Source organism: Dunckerocampus dactyliophorus, chromosome 8 (genome assembly GCF_027744805.1).
Source record: "Dunckerocampus dactyliophorus isolate RoL2022-P2 chromosome 8, RoL_Ddac_1.1, whole genome shotgun sequence".
NCBI classification, from domain to species: domain Eukaryota; kingdom Metazoa; phylum Chordata; class Actinopteri; order Syngnathiformes; family Syngnathidae; genus Dunckerocampus; species Dunckerocampus dactyliophorus.
In genome coordinates, this window is record NC_072826.1 from 4,805,762 (window position 1) to 4,822,665 (window position 16,904).

A 16,904-nucleotide genomic window follows, 5' to 3' on the forward strand; every position below is an offset into this window, starting at 1 on the left:
ACTTTTTGCCCTTCATTATGTCTCCCAAGCTTGAGGCAGACTCTTCTGATCGCAGTGCGTCAAAGAAAGTGAAAGTGAAAAGTGACTGCATGCCCTGTCCAAGCTGCTGAAATGCCACGACCATCATCAAGGATAAAGATGTTATCTTTGAACTTGTGAAAGCATCTGCTCCTATGAAATGGACAGTGATAACTAATCAGCGCAGTGGTCTCATTATTGAGACTTCTTCCTCCCGATAAGCCTGTCTCTCCTTGTCTCGCAGCGCCCCTTCCAGTAATGTGTTCCCTGTCCTGTGTGAGTGACTTGCAGTCAGTGTAAATGTAGATGTAAGTTCCGACTTACACAATAAACCCCACTGACATCTCCGTCATAGGAACAGAAATTGTATGTAGACCGAGGCCGTTTTATACTGATGTATAAAAGCAGGAACTTCAGGGGAGGCAGCTAGAGACAAATAAGGAATTTCTTTCTTTAAAACATCCAGAGTTAAAAGCAGAGGGAGACTAGAAGAAAGAAAATGAGTTTGTTAAAAGGAGTCACATATGAATAGCACCCCAATGCCTGTATGAAGTATGGCCAGAATTACATAAATATAAAATTATTAACTGATTGTGAATTAATTAATATAACTGAAAATTAATTCATTATTTTTTTAAATGCTCCATTTCATTCAATTTTCATCCGCTTATCTGGGTCCGGGGTCACGGGGATAGCAGTCTCAGCATGGAAGTCCAGACTTCCCGGTTTCTGGCCACTTCTTCCAGTTCCACTTGGAGGACACCCAAGGCGTTCCCAGGCCAGCTGTGAGACTGAGTTCTTTTTTTAAATAATTGGTTTATAATTGTTTTGCGTAATCCTGCTCATTAACAATGAAACTAACAGATGACGATGCAACGTGACCTCCATGGTGGAAGGAATAACGGTTGACTATCAAAACTGAGATGCAGATGAATATGTAGGAAGAGAGTCAGATGGAATGACGCGAGATAAGGTAGAGAAATAACGATGGCGAAGTAAAAAGGCGGAGGATCGTAGGACAGAGAGCCGTAGTGAGCGGCAGGCTCGTCTCTGTGCTGATCAGATTTCATAAAGATCCACATGATTGCCTCATAACAAGGGGGACGCAGGGAGAAATGAAATGGAGAGACGAGGCGGAGGCAGGCAGAGGCACGATGAAAGTGATAAATAGTTGCCTGCCGTTCCTGCAGCTGCATTCCTTGTTTTTTCACCCTCCCAATGAGCTTAACTTATTTGATTATCCCGACTGTAATTTGCAAAGGAAAAAAATAAACAATGGCAATGACAGAAAGAGGATTTTCCACTTGTGAATCTATGATTGGATGATGTTGTGTTGCTCCACATTCTGTCCACATTGCTACCCAGGCTTGACACTTTCCCCGCTGACTGATAAGAGAGAACCACGCATTCAGGATTGGCAGGAGATAACACATTTTGCTGGACGATAATTGGCCTACAAGTTATTGCAGATAAACCATATTATTGTCAACATTATTTTGACACCATGTTTTTATGAATGTAATGATAAGATATGGTATAATAAATTAAACAAACAAAAGAAACCATAATGAAAATAAGATGGTCTCTTTTAGAAAACAATTGCACTTAAATAAAAAAATGTCATATATTCTAAACCACACCACAATGATCTATAACCATGTCAAATGATTAGTCCTACCCTCAAAGTATTTTTGCGCACCCATTTTTTCAGTTTTATCTTTTATTGAATTGACTTTTATTGGCTCTTTTATTGGATTAAGGACCTGCCTCGCAGAGGTTTGTTGCAAAAGCCAAACAGTATTGTTGGTCATGCTGTGTAATAAAAAAGTACATTCAGCAATACTTTGGTTGCATTGTTTTTAATGCTTTGAAGAGCTATTTTCAGAACCATATTCAATTCGTCTTCGTAACAAAAAGCTTATTATTATTTAAAAAAACAAGCAAACAAAAAAAACGATCGGTACCGTATCGGATCGGCAGGAATATGAAAAAAAATTGGATCGGATCAGAAGCTAAAAAATGTGGATCAGGACATCCCTCCCCACCAAAGTCTCAGTAAGCGTTGCATGTCGGGAAGAAGGCTCTGCTGCACCTCCAGTTGCAGCTTTTTTTTTCCAGTTGGGAAAACTGAACAGGGTGGTTGTGTTTGAGGTGCACATGCATGTTGGTCGTAATCACCTTCTTCGTCGCCACTACTTTCCAACCAATGCCACAACCAATCGGCTCATCTATGTTCATGGGCTCACCTTGTCCATTCTGCTTAAAAGTGAAATATTGTCACACTGGTGCTGTGGCATTCGCCTTAGAAACCATTGCTTCCGTGCCTTTATTCATATTTGACTGACAGGAGTGTTCAATCACTCTGCTCATTCCACTATAGAACCAACAGGCCCACGTGTTGAGACAGATGCACAGACTGAACCGTCTTGTCATTCAGCCTGTTCGGTAGAGAGAGAGGAGAAAACAAACACACATGCACACGTCAGTATATATAGGCCAGGAAATTATCCAGTTCCTTTTTATTTATCATGCAGGTCATTGATTTATTGATTGTCGTACCAGGCCTAATGGGAGACCAGCAGAGGCTCGGATGCTGCTGTGCGTGTGACGTGCTCTGTGCCGTGCTGACCCACTGAATGACTGAGAATGACTTTTCATTTTGTGCAATTTTGTATAAATCCTGCTTTAACTTCTGAAAAGCGTTGCATTGCTCACCTGGCTGGTGCAACCTCGCCCTCAGACCCATTTGCCTTTTCAATTGACTTCATTCCCTCAGCCGTAACTTTTGTCTTAGCTGAAGTGATTAGCGCATCTGACACGGTGGCGCTCCCAAGTGTGCCAAATGCCGTTTTTAGTCGATTCAGAGTTTCTAGGAGTATGCAGTAGAAGGGATGGCGTTTCATGAGGACATGGCGCACTGAGAGTCAGTCCAAACTATTTGCTTTTTTTCCTTTTACTATGGAGCCAGCTGTTTATCCCCAAACAGAACTCGAAATAAGTGGCTATGGAGCACAATGGCAACGATGATGAACCCTGCGGCTTGTACAGTGAGGTGGCTAATTTATGGCTAAAAAATATATTTCCCATGATGCATCAGTAAGTAGTCCTGACATGGACATGGACAAGTGAAGTGGAAGCTAATATCACGTTTTGAAGTCTTTTGCAGCGATCTCGACACATCTTAAGTAAGTTTGATTAAGTGTAGAATAACTACAGCTTCTGTGTGGACTACTCGGACCACCAACCGTCCACTATCACCAACAGGTTTCAAAAGCCTGGACTACTGCGTGATGAAAAGCTTTAACTCAGGCTAAATGGCTAATGGCTGGAGACAAAAGTGACACAAAGAGCGACAACAAAAAAGAGAGGGAGAGACTGACAAAGTGTGTCATGAAGGAATTATAAGGCTGTTCAATTGTGATGCTTAAGAAGATGACTTTGGTGGTTGTAGTTCAGGAGCAGGACGGGGATGAATGACTTTTCTGGTAGACTCCGACGTGTGGACACCTGCGGCTTATAGACATGTGTGGCCTATAGCTGTATAAATCCTTTTTTTCTCTTTGAATTTAGTGGGTGCGGTTTACATACCAGTTCTCTCTGTAGTCGAGATATTACGGCAGATAGAAAGATGTGTGAGACAAATGATTAGAATAGAGTGGTGTTTTAGTGTTAACATTTTTGACAGTCAACCGCTGATGACATCATAAATGAGCTACGCAGCAGCTACCGGTCTCAGTTGTTCCTCGATAGTAATCAGCAGGCTTCTGAAGCACAGCAAGGTCACTGGGACAATGCTGGACCATTACGTTTGTGTAGGATAATTGGAAGTGATTTCAATGGTAGAGTTTATGTCATCCTCTACTTCTACTTTGCTTTGGACTTTTGTATTTTTGTATTTTTGTTGTGTCAGCCTTGGTGAGTCGTACCGCTTTTAGTGAGATCAGTTTTGGATAATAAAGACCTTTTTGACTACACCAACTTACATGTCTTTGCATCCTGCGGTAGCGCTACAACAAATAATAGCAAAACATAACACACACCACTGTTATTAAACCCCAAAGTAATCCCTTGTTTATGGTGGTTAATTGGTCCCAGACCCAACCACGATAAGTGAATTTCTGCCAAGTAGGATTCAATATTAATAAATGAAATATTTTCATAGTTATGGCATAGAAAACCTGTTTACAATCTTCTGAATACGTTTTTTAAAATTATTAGAACCCTCTAGACATGAAATAACACCACTATGGTCACCTTTACGCTCCTGTTACCCAATATAGTAGATATAAACAGAGAAAATACGACATATTAGACGTAAATAAGATAACATAGACTCACATGTTAGCAGTTCCTTGTTTTGTTTTTTTATGGACAGCATACTTCTAGCATACTTCCTTGCAGCTTTAAATGGCTTTATACTCGTATTAGCCAATATAGTAGACAGCAGTGTCACAGTAAACGTGTTCCCAAGGGAACCTCAGTGAGGAGTCTAGTGCCAGTCTCACTGAACACGACACCAATGTAGAATACTACATTCACAATTACAATGCTTCTTCTGCCTTACATGTATTACATGTAATACATGTATTTTGTTCATTTAGTTAGATCATTTAGCCATTTTTACACTTGAAAATGCCTAATTTAGGCCAAGAATATGTACAATTTGCTTAAATATGCATATTTACTGCAAATGGGACCTATTCAATCATGAAACAGTGATTATTAATTAATTTTTGAAAACCTGTTATATAGCAAGGGAGCTATAATCGAACTGCGATATTGCGAGGGACGACTGTACTGCATGAGGCAATCATTACAGTACTTAAGACAATTGGCCAATACGTGATGGTTCCATTTTTAATACTCACATGAGTTGTTGTGGGTCCTTACCTGTCAAGAGCTCCAATGTTATGCAATGAGCACAAATCCAAGGCAGCTACGCTGCACTGGGATGCCAATTATTCCATATGGCCATGTGCCATCACTAAGGAAGGGGCCTCTCTCCATCTCTCACCTTATTATGCGCCTCTACGGAGCCAAGCAAGAAGTGACAAGTTTGCCCGGCAGAGAGATAAAGTAAATGACCAGAGCGGAAGAAAAAAAGCGCAGAATGGTGGGAGGATTTTAATGAGGAAGGCAACATGTGCAATGAGAAGATAGGTTGAAAGCAGCACAAAAAAGAAGAGACAAACAAAAGGCACAAGAAGATGACAAAATCTTAGGCGGTCATGGTTCTATTGAGAAAAATCAGAAAAAATCATCTTGCCTGCCAAATTGATGTCCTACATGTTTGTTTCTGGCTAAATGTTTACTAGGTGTGTCACAACATCTCTTAGACTTTATTGATCCACAAGGAAAATTGCTCGGTTGCAGTTGCTCAATTGTAGAAGAAAAAGAAAAACACTCAATGCAATAAAACTCAATGCAATATGAATAAAATCTAATAATAATAATAATATAATTTAAAATATATAATTTTAGATTTGGATTCAAATCTCCGTTGGGCATTTTTGAGCGGAGTTTCCATGTTCTCCTCGTGCGTACGTGGGTTCCTCCCACATTCCAAAAACATGCATGTTAGGTTAATTGGCGACTCTAAATTGTCCATAGGTATGAATGTGAGTGTGAATGGTTGTTTGTCTACATGTGCCCTGCTATTGGCTGGCGACCACTCCAGGGTGTACCCCGCCTGTCGCCCGAAGTCAGCTGGGATAGGCTCCAGCATGCCCCCACGACCCTAATGAGGATGAAGCGGTATAGAAAATGGATGGATGGATGGGTGTTACAAGATCTCAAGATGAAAACGTGACAAGATTTCTCATTCAGAAAAAAACTAGGCGCTAGGCCTGGGACGATAATAAATGAATCACACAATAAATGAAAATCAATTCCATAATTTTGCCAGCCTCAGTATATTGCCATGCCCGTGCATGTCAGGCAGGAAGAGGTTTCACTCTGTGCATTGGTTTCAGCACCTTGGCGCATTTGTTCCACAGAACAACGGCATGAATGGAGTGAGCCCTTTTGTCAGTCATACAGTCTCTTTGTGTTGGTGGGTGGAGGTGAGGTTGGGTGCATACTAACAGTGTAGAAGAGACCTTGTGAGGAGCAATGCAAGGTAACGTAGTAGAAATTAAAGTATTGTCATATATTTTTTATATCTTTGAATTGTACTTTTCTTAAAAGTAATGTTAAAATCACATATCTCTCCTCTTTTATAACTTTATTCTGACCTGAACCCATCAACAGCAGTACAATCCCAACACCATATATGTATCTCCAACTCACAAACACGTCTCTAACCCCTCATTGCTCACAATAAGACAGTCAAAGTGTGATTCAAATGTTGTGCTACTATTAAAAAACTAGTGTTAGGCAAATAGATTTTCAGGCATGTGTGCTATCTTTTAGCTTGATTTAAAGTTTCAGTTCATTTGGAGCTGTTAATACATACAAATATATATAATCCTGTCCTGTCTTTTATCTTTCTCTTCATAAAATACAGTAAAACTGGGCATATTTCACACACACTTGCAAATGGTGATTAATCATGGTTAATTCATTTGAAAAATGAATTTGATTAAAATTTTTAACGTCGCCTCACGTGTGTGGAGCCCATCAATCAGTGGACTGCGGTCGCTGGTTGGATCCCAGCGTGTGCAGGGCTGAACTGCATGGATGACCACTGTTACACATGTAGGTCTACTTTGAAAGTCTAATTTAGGTCTACTTTTCAGAAAGTGTTGAGTGCTTCTTTTGAAAATGTCTTTCAGCGTTTTTTCTTGTTTCTCGCCACATATCAAGCATGAAGGTAAGCCAGCACGGTTGGAAGAAACCACAAAGAAATGTGTCCGTGCAGAATTAAAAACTCTTTTTTCTTCTTAGATGTTTTTTTGGGAGGAGAGGTATATTGATGGTCTGTCACCTCTCACCCAATGCAGGCAGGCAAACACCGGCTCCCTTTCCGCACGCCAATCCAATCACCAGTCTGAACTCAGCCAGGATGCATTCACAGTCTTACAGAAAGTTTACAGAATTTTTTTTACTCATTTCAAAAATGTGCATTTTCCCCACTCGGGTGTTAAAAAAATATTTGAGCATTGCAAAGGGAGCCACAGAGACGCGGGTTGCCGACCCCTGGCTTAAACCAAGAATGCGGCCAATGTTGGTCGGCATTTCTCAACTTTCTGAGCATCTAATTTCACTTTCATGGTGATGGCTTTCCTTTTCTTTGACGCACTGCGATCAGAGGAGACTGCCTCTTGCTTGGGAGCCATCATGAAGGGAAAAAGTTAACAAAAAAAAATGAAAGTGACATTGTCCCTCCTCAGTTTCCTCTACGTATTCTTCTGCCGGGCGCACATAACTAATCTTTTTCCTTTTATGCAGTATTAATTATTTATGGCAGTGCGTAGTTACACAGAACGTGGTGATGCGAGGACTGCATGTACATGCAACCCAACAAGACTTTACACTAGCAGAGCAAACACACCACAGTTTGTTTGAGCCGAACTAAACATGACAAATGTGAACGCACCCTTAGCAAACAACAGATGAGGCGTTATGGTGCTAATTTGAAGATAATGGTGATCAGTGAAGCCAAGTCATTAAACAACTGTCGCGCAACTAAGAAATATGATGAATGAAATACTCTATGAAGTAACTGATATTGAAAACATGATTAAAAAATATGAATTTTGCATGTGATCTTTTCTTATATTTGGGTACTGTTGGTATATACCTGCAGACTAAAGGAACCGCTGTATCTTTCACAGGTACAGGAGTGGCTTTGCCTGAATTGTCAGATGCAGAGAGCGTTGGGGATGGATATGACCACACCACGTTCCAAGAGTCAACAACAGATACACTCTCCTTCTCATGCTGCCAAACCAGAACCTAGACTCGATGCTTCGTCTCAGCCCGTCCCTCAGACACAGATGCCTCCTCAGGCCCGACCCCCAGGGCAGACCCATCCAGCTCCCGGCCCTTCCAAACAGACTGGTCCGGCTGGCCCAGCTCAGCAAGCGACAAAGCTCCCCCCAGGGGCAGTGCCTCTCCCTGGCATGGCCAAAGCCCCATCCCAGCCCGATTTGTCCCGAAACTCCCCCGCCCACCAGCCACATCACCCCCGCCAGGACCAGACACGAAGTGCAGGCAGCTCTCCCTCACGACAGCCCCCACCCCCTGAGCAGACTTTTGGGAAATTATTTGGCTTTGGTGCTTCTCTCCTTAACCAAGCCAGTACGCTTATATCTGAGACTACTCAACCCCAACAACCACCCCCAAAGCAAGCCCCCAAACCAGGGGCACCTAAACCTCAACCTCAACTTGCACCACAAGGATCTCGAGCTCCATCTGAGCAGCAGCAGCAAGCCGCTCCTCCAAACTCCTCTAAACCCAAAGTTTGTTGTCCTCTTTGCAAGGCGGCCCTCAACATAGGAAACACAACAGAACAAGCCAATTATAACACCTGCACTCAGTGCCACTCCCAAGTGTGCAACATGTGCGGATTCAACCCCACTCCTCACCTAGTGGAGGTAAGTTTCTAATTTGGTGTGTACATCTAACACTCTGCACACCATGCTTATTTTCTCCAAATGAGTTATCGACAAGCCCCTGTGAGAGATGCTGTGTCATATTACAGCCCAAGGGCTTGTGTAGTTACCAATTTGTGTCTGATGTCAGTGACAAAATGTCAGGATTCCTGTGTGGATGATGGAGTGTTTGGCTTCAGGTTCCTTCAAATGCCACACATGGCCCCTTCTCACCTCCCTTTGCAACGGCTATTTTCATGCTCCATTAGGGACTTTGGTGTAATTTGCTGAGTAATGTTCCAGGTTGTGATGTACCTTGTCGCTCTGAATCTACAGGAAATACATCCTTATTAGGTTGGAAGCGGTAGATAATCTTGATGTTGATCAGTCAAGACTATTCAACTATTTGGGCAAAAGTATTGAGACACAACTCTTCATCAATAGACAATGTGGGTTGTCTCATATGTCTTTAAATATAAGACATACTGTATGAGAAGTTTGAGTTGGAAAAAAAATCTGCAATTTGTGTCGCCACTTGTCACTGAGCAGTGATGGCGGATGCAGCAGCCAAACCAGTCGAGAATCTTCATCCTCGAGAACTGCGATCTCAGTTATAAGCAAGAAAATCGTGACTCACATTTTTTGCAGAATCATCGCGAGGCAGCGCGGTTATACTTCCTGTCTCTCACTCAGTGTGTGGGAACTCAGGATGCCTCGAGTACCAAATGTTCCATACCAACAAATATGATTACAATCACATGTGCTGTTACACCCCTACTCTTTACACATCCTCAATAGAAAATTGTCCAAATGCTTTGCTTGCTTTGTTTTGGTAAGCTCACCACTATGCAGAAAAATGACCAGAATAACACATAATGGCATACAGTGTATATACTGTATACAGTATATACTGTATACAGTATATACAGTGTATATATACTGTATATATATATATAGCAAGTACAAGTGCCTGTATTGTGTATGTTTTTCCTGATTCAGTACCAATTGGTAAGAAAAGACACTTAAAGAGACTTACAGAGCCGGGCTATAACAAAACCTAATTATGCAAATCAAATCCAATTGAAAGATAGCAATAATCACAGGCTTTCTGCAGGGCATTGATTTTTTTTTTTTAAACAGGCACAACTTGTCTTCTTTGGCATCAGTTCAGGCCATTCACAGATCGCTATGGAAACAGAGAGATGGTTTTGTTTTTCAGACGTCCCTTTTCATGCTCCACTGCTAAGGAGCTGACAATCTCGCAAACTTTCAGACAGCTGTTAGTCTGTTATTACGTGGGCTGTATTTCTGCTGCGCTCGCTACGTTTCCAAAGCTCATTCCAGGAAAAAAAAGTGAACATGTTTTGTGTCTCTTCCAAGCAAAGTGGCAGGTGGGATGTTCCAGAGTGGGTGTGAAACGTGGTTTTGAGTTTTGAATCCAGGTTGATTTCCACAGTGTGTTTCACACAATCCTCAATCCTCTTCCTCTTCTCTAAAAAGTTGACTGTTCTGTGTCTCAGCCTTGTTTTTTTTCCCTTGTTGCAAGCAGAATTGCGGCCCCCACCTGTCACAACAGGGTTTGTAGAGCCGGTGACAAAGCTTGAAGGTGCATTATTCCCTCGTCATGCCACTAGCCCAGTTTTTTCCAACCTTGTTGAGCCAAGGCACATATTTTACTTTCCAAAAACCTCACAGCACACCACCAAACAAACATGCTGAATGAACGGCAACAGGTGGATACACGGGGTAATTATGTACCCTCTGGCATCTGGTGGGCAGTCGTGGCTCAGGAGATAGAGCAGGTTGTCCAGAAAGCTGAAGGTTGGCGGTTCAATCCTCCATCCAGTCACTGTTGTTGTGTCCCTGGGCAAGACACTTCACCCACCTTGTTTCAGTGCGGCCCATACTGGTGTATGAATGTTTTGTGGCGGTCAGAGAGTGTGTAGGTACAAATTGGCAGCCATATTTTTGTCAGACTACCCCAGGACAGCTGGGGATACGGATGTAGATTACCACCACTAGTGTGTGACCGAGGAGTGAATGAATAATGTTCACTTAATTGTGAAGCATATACAATTTTCAGGCTAATTCATGGAAATTTCCCACATAAATACCTAACAACAGGTGTGGTGTGGACTCACAATTTTGATGACTTTGCAAGTGAACTTGGACTTTGACACTTGACTCGGACTTTAGTCTGAAGACTTGAAAATACTTGAGATTTTCAGTGAGTGTGTTTAGTAAAATGTGTCCCCATTCAAAGTATTCAACTACGAAGACCGTTGTTATGTCATTTCAAGCAAGACACCACATTTTCCTACAGAATCCGCCTCATTGAATGCATCTATTAACATCTAATCAGGCATTGAGTCTGGAGCGTCGATGGGAACCGCAACTAACATTCTGATTCTCCCAGGATTGTTCAAATGGTTTTATTTCCATTCCTAGTTTCGATGCCCGCTTTGCCAACAGGAAGAAATAGCCACGAACGCCGGCGAAGAAGCTAAATTTGCTTAGCTTGATTAAAAAAAAAAGAGCGGTGGACTCAGTGCAACATTTGCAATACAATGATATCATGCAAAGGAGGGTGCACCACCGACATGATTTATGTTCACACATTCATGGTGTACTTTGTCTTTCATGCGCTACGTCTAGGGCTGCAACTAACGATTATTTTAATAATCGATTCATCGGTCGATTGTTTTTTCGTTTGATCGATGAGTCAGATTTTAAAAAAAGCACATTTTTAATTTCGTCATATAATATACTGCATCAATGACTTTATGCATATGTTCTTTACTCAGCAGCCTTCGGTCACATGACAAAAACATTAGCGTCATTGGCACACAAACATACAGTAGAGCTGCATGGTGACATTGACATACAGTGCCAAACTTCCCCTTAGTGAGAAAAATGAAATAAATACGTTACTTAATGAGTGACACGCGTGATTCATTCACAGACATAGCCGTACCACGCCCCCAAGCCTCCCCCTTGCACACCCTCGCCCCTCTAATCCGTGATGAGACAACGAGCGCCAGCAAGAACGAGCGGAGGAGGAGAGAAGCGATGGAGGTGATAGATGGAGAGCGAGGAGGGAAGTGAAAATGGGAGATAATGAGTGCGAGGACGCCAGCTTTGTTGTGTTGCGAAATATTCCTCATCAATTACTTCCCAAAGTCATGTGGGCTGCTCTGAGTGTGGAGGGAGTTTTTCCTCAGCCATTACATCTCAAGGAGACGTTGTCTCATTGTCTTTTTCCCAAGAGTTTACACTGCATGCATCCTCATCTCTCCTGTTATCGCAGGAAGCGAGACGGGACCAGCAAAGCGGAGGCCTTTTCATGATTGTACATATATACAAATGTGTGTTACACATATTTTATCATGATTAAGTCAACTATATCATTATGTGTCCACCGTCAGCTTTCCCATGCAACACAGATTATGTTTTCCGTGCACAGATACGACTCGGCCATGGCATTTGTATTGAATACAGAGCCTCTGGTTACGAGGAGGCGGAGGCTCTTAGAACATCATTAGTTAAAAAGATGGAGCTGCAGAAGATGTGTGTAGAAACAGAAAACATTGCTCATCAATAATTCAATGAGGGAGAACATTATAAATAGTTCATGCAGGTTGGAGCGGAAGGAGAGATGTGTTTGATTCCTCGTGTCACATGAGGTCAACGTGGGTGTGTGCGTGCACGTGCATTCCAAGAAGAATGAATCCTTACTTCTCGGTGCTATCAACGCGACTAAGGAACTAAATTCAAGTCGCCCAAGTTTATTCATAAATAAACTCAAAAGAAAACAAAACACGGAAACCCCTCCCGTGCCCCAAAGTAGCAAAATAAACACGTCCTGATGTGCCGACCCCAAACAGGCAAAAGGACGGTGAGGTGAACAAGCCAACAGGGCCTCAGCGCTGCCCCGAAACACTAGCGGTGTCACACGATCTTGTGACACAAGATCTCACAAGATTAAAATGTGACAAGATTTGTCATTCATAAAAAAATTCATTGGATATTTGAAAGAAAACAAAGTTCAAATGGCCTTAACTGACTCTGTCTCCAGCCTTCAACCCACAGCGAATCCATTAAGTACCATTGCACTTCCTTGCGGCGTTGAACTCTGCAGCCACTGAGGCCGTTGTAGTGCTTCAGTTGGCGTTCGCTAGCCGAGCGTCCTCATGTAACTTCTGCCGTGTTACTGTTGTCAGGCCGTGGCTCGGAGCAACCGATCTGGTCGGCTGCCCGACAGCTGCAGCACAGAGAGATTAGCAAGGGGTTAAATGTAATATGTGAGCGATCAGCGAGCTTTATCTCTTTCATTTTGTCTCTCAATCTCCTGAAGCCTTCCATCAGAGCTCTCCCCCATTCTGGCCATCCGCTGACATACAACCACGCATCTCCGTCCTATAATCTCAAATTTGTGTCGCATGCCTTTTAGTGTTTGTGGCCTCCAAGCTACGAGCGCGCAACACACAGAACCAACCCCCCCATACTCCCTAATGCCCGCATTAGGGAGTAGTTGCTTGCCTGGGGTGCTGCAGGGAGGAGGGAGCGGGTGCACCGATCAGGCGGGTGAAATGATGTGTTAAGACAGGAGGGCCCAGAAGCAGGGGCGGGAGGAGTGCTCCACTCCACCTCCGTTGCTCCGACAGCGGGAATAGACGCAGTGCTGCCAGGGACCCCTGGAGCAGCGCTCAAACTTGTTAGCATAGCCAACAGGCCTTGAAGATGATGAGTTCTGAAAAGGTGATTAAGCCAATGCCGAGGTCCCTTGTATAGGCCTCAAAGACACACCTTCACTCATCAGGTACGAGAAGGACAACATGGAACCGCTGCAAGGGATCATTTCAAGGAAAAGTACACTTTCCACAACCCTTATGTAAGACATGACACTCATGTCTTTTTCTTTTCTGTGCGTTCTAAAGATATAAAAACAAATAAAAAGAGTCAGGTAATCAATGCATTTAATGGGACATACCTATTCCACCTGCAAAGCCTGCTATGAAAGGGTCTCTGACATGATTCATCAAGTTTGCTTAAATATGTTATATATTGTTTGTAATTATGTCCTACATTGTTCGATTTTTAAAAGCGAAGGCAAAATTTGCAAAAAGGACATTTATAGTTGATGGCGCCAGCCATGACGAACTGGCTCTCGCTGTTCCGCCTCAATTCCGGAAGTGACGCCATCGGGGTAATATCTCTCAGGTAAACAAACATAATGTTGTACGTGACAGCGGATGTTTACAGTGATTATGGCGAAGATGTGAGCCATGTGTCAATAGTTTTCGAGGAGGAAGAAACATTTGGAGATGAAATAGAGAACGTGCAGAACATGGACTTAAGCCTTAAGACAGGGAGGTGAAGATTGGTCACCTTCAAAACACGAAATGGTAAGTGTAAATTACTCTGGAGTTGCTCAACCTTCAATTATACTTTTAAATTGGCTTCTTAACTCATTCAATACCAAAGACGTATGTATACGTTTGTTTTAAACCTGAACACCCGATCCCAAAGACATGTTTATACGCCTTTTACGTTGTTTTGCGCGAGAGGCAAAAAGAGGTGATGATGCAACTGCACACTAATGGATGTCATTTTTGGAATAACAATAATAACAATGTCGCTGTAGCTTGGTTAATATGCAGGTCACATTATGTAAATGGAGCGTCCTTGGCACTTTTTGGAGGTTTGTAGGAGGAATAGGTGTGTCACGTGCATTCTTAGCTGCCTCTTTTTAGCTGTTTTAATATCTTTAGAACACACAGAAAAGAGAAAGATGTGTGTTCATGTCTCACACAAGGATTGTGGATGATGGGCAAAATTACAAAAAAAGTGCACTTTTCCTTTAAAGTACATGCACAGATGTGCCTCCAACTAACTCAAACGTTGTCAGTTAACCTATAAAAAAATGGAGTTATGTAGGCCTAAAATGTTAAAAAAAAAAAAAAGAAAACATGAAGTACTTCAAAAAGATGGTTTAAAGTGGAAAAAAAAACTATACATTATAATTCTACAGCAGTTTTTGGGAAGCTGACATTTTGTGTCATGTGGGTCAAATGTGTGATGACCTCTTATGGGTTAGACAACGCTAAAGATGGCGGTGTGTGGAATGGAAGAGCAGTGTGGAAGCTTTGCTGAGCAGCGCAGTGATATACAGATGCAGCTGAGATGAAAATGTTTGGAAGTTCAACACAAAGAAAGGAGATGGGCGAGCGTCATTTAAGCCACCACACCAGCAGGCCATCTTTGCTGGGTGCCACATCATTTCACCAGGAAACACTCACTGCTGGACACCACATCTTCTTCCTGTCTGCAGCTGAAGCCCTCCATCCCATTCTGTGGATTCCATGTGTCATTTGGCATGAAAACGTGCTGCCTAAGCTGAAATACATGATTTATGTGGGACGCTTGTTTTAACAATCTCCTTACTTGAACATATTTACACCATGTTGTATTAGCGTAATCACACAACAAAGCATACTATTCTCAGATGACACTTATTTGTGTAGGTGGGGCATTACAATGCTGTGGGGGGCGGGTAAGCACAGCACTCAAGGGGATCGCTGCGCTCCCTCAACATAGATTAGAAACACTCGGCTATTAGCTCCTTCATCAAAACTCCCCACTCATATGCTGCCTGCCTCTGCGTTTTCCTTTATATTCAAAGCACCTCCTCTAACGTTATCGTATTCAATGCTCTCCCTGCCACTGCTGAAAACACCACCACACAGACTGAAACAAGAGGGCTAAGCATCTATGTTGCAATGTCAACAGCGAGCAAGTCAACCACAAAGTAATTGCCAACTCAATCAATGTCATCTGAAAGTAGCCTTCAAGTAAGGCATGCAGACAGCACTAACACCAACGCTGCTGCAGGGAGACGAGTGCCGAAAGGACGAGGAAGCGAGTACAAGTGATACAAGAGATGCAAGGTGAAAAAACAACAAGAGCACCACAGCAAGGAGACGCTTTTATATGCCCGACACATCACCTCAATCTTTAGCATGCGGCAGAACATCCAAATAATTGACATAGGGCAGCAATAAAGCAAAACAGTATAACACAATAAAATATTAAATACGACTCGCTTCTGGCCTAATGGCAATTTTACAGTGGATGCACACACACACATACACACACACGCACACACACACACACAACATCACAGAGTTCACACATTTAGGATAATGGGTATCAAAGAATAGGAGGGTGATGTATACAGTAGATAACAAAGTTTGCTGGATGATAATTGTCCTACTATTTATTGCAGATAAAAGATATCATTAACATTATTTTGAGACCATGTTTTTCCATGAATGCAATGACAATATATGGCATAATAATGCGAACACACCGTATCAACTTTAATTTTTAATTGGAATGTCAAGAGCTTTTCAATCAACTATATTAAACAAACAACTTAATAAAATAAATAAACAAAAAAGTCAAAAACACCCCAACGAAAATAAAATGGACTCTGTTTCCTTTAGCAAAAATTGCCCTTAAATACAAATCACAATTGCTTTCATTCGTTTATTTTCTATGCCGCTGACTTGGTACAGCCTGGACTGGTCGCCAGCCATTCACAGGGCAGTGAGAAACACGATTGAAGAAATAAGTCATAGCAAAACAGGAAGGTGGTGCCCGTGTCCAGATGGTGTCTTTGGGAACACTCACATCAAAAGTATCCTTAAATATTCATTTATCCCTTTCATTCATCATTTACATGTATTTATATGCATTTGGAATTGTCCTCTGCATCTAAAACGTGTAATTGTAAAACTATAAAAACGGGTTTTGTTGGCTTTCCGGAACGGATTAATTGTATTTACATGATTTCTTATGGGAAAAATGGATTCGGTTAGTGTCCGTTTCAGTTAGAGTTGCACCCTCTGCAATGAATTAATGACGCTAACCAAGGTTCCGCTGGATGACATGGCACTCTTGTGGGGTACCATCGTATAGTCGTAAATTAGTGTGCCTGTTTCCCTGCTTGAGTTCACTGATATATCAATAAGGGATCCCGCAATATTCTGAGATAAGAGTTGGGGGAAGTAACATTTACGAGCAGGAAACACCGCATCCAGAGGACAATGAACTGGGACAGGACGCGTTGCATTGGAACTCATGTCAAATGAGAAAGCCAAAAGGAGACCTGCGTAAGCGCAGCCATGACACACCAAAATGTTCTTCTCGAGAAGGCTGCTGGAGATGGAGCATTTATACATCACGCCGTGAAATGAGTCTACGATGGTGAATCTGAAATTGACAGCCGCTTGGTGAGTCTTTATTTGACATAAACAAACACGTTGAGAAGAGTAGTGATTCTGGGTCTTC

General features: G+C 42.3%; 1 protein-coding gene across 3 annotated transcripts in view; it reads left to right on the plus strand.

Moving 5' to 3' along the window:
• The window catches only part of bsnb (bassoon (presynaptic cytomatrix protein) b), an 82,667-nt gene that overhangs the window by 23,036 nt on the left and 42,727 nt on the right, over positions 1–16,904 (plus strand). For all 3 annotated transcript variants that reach the window (XM_054783788.1, XM_054783789.1, XM_054783790.1), the window contains exon 3: positions 7,794–8,555. In XM_054783788.1, coding sequence (XP_054639763.1) covers positions 7,794–8,555 — 762 coding nt within the window. The remainder of the gene's footprint in view (positions 1–7,793; positions 8,556–16,904) is intronic.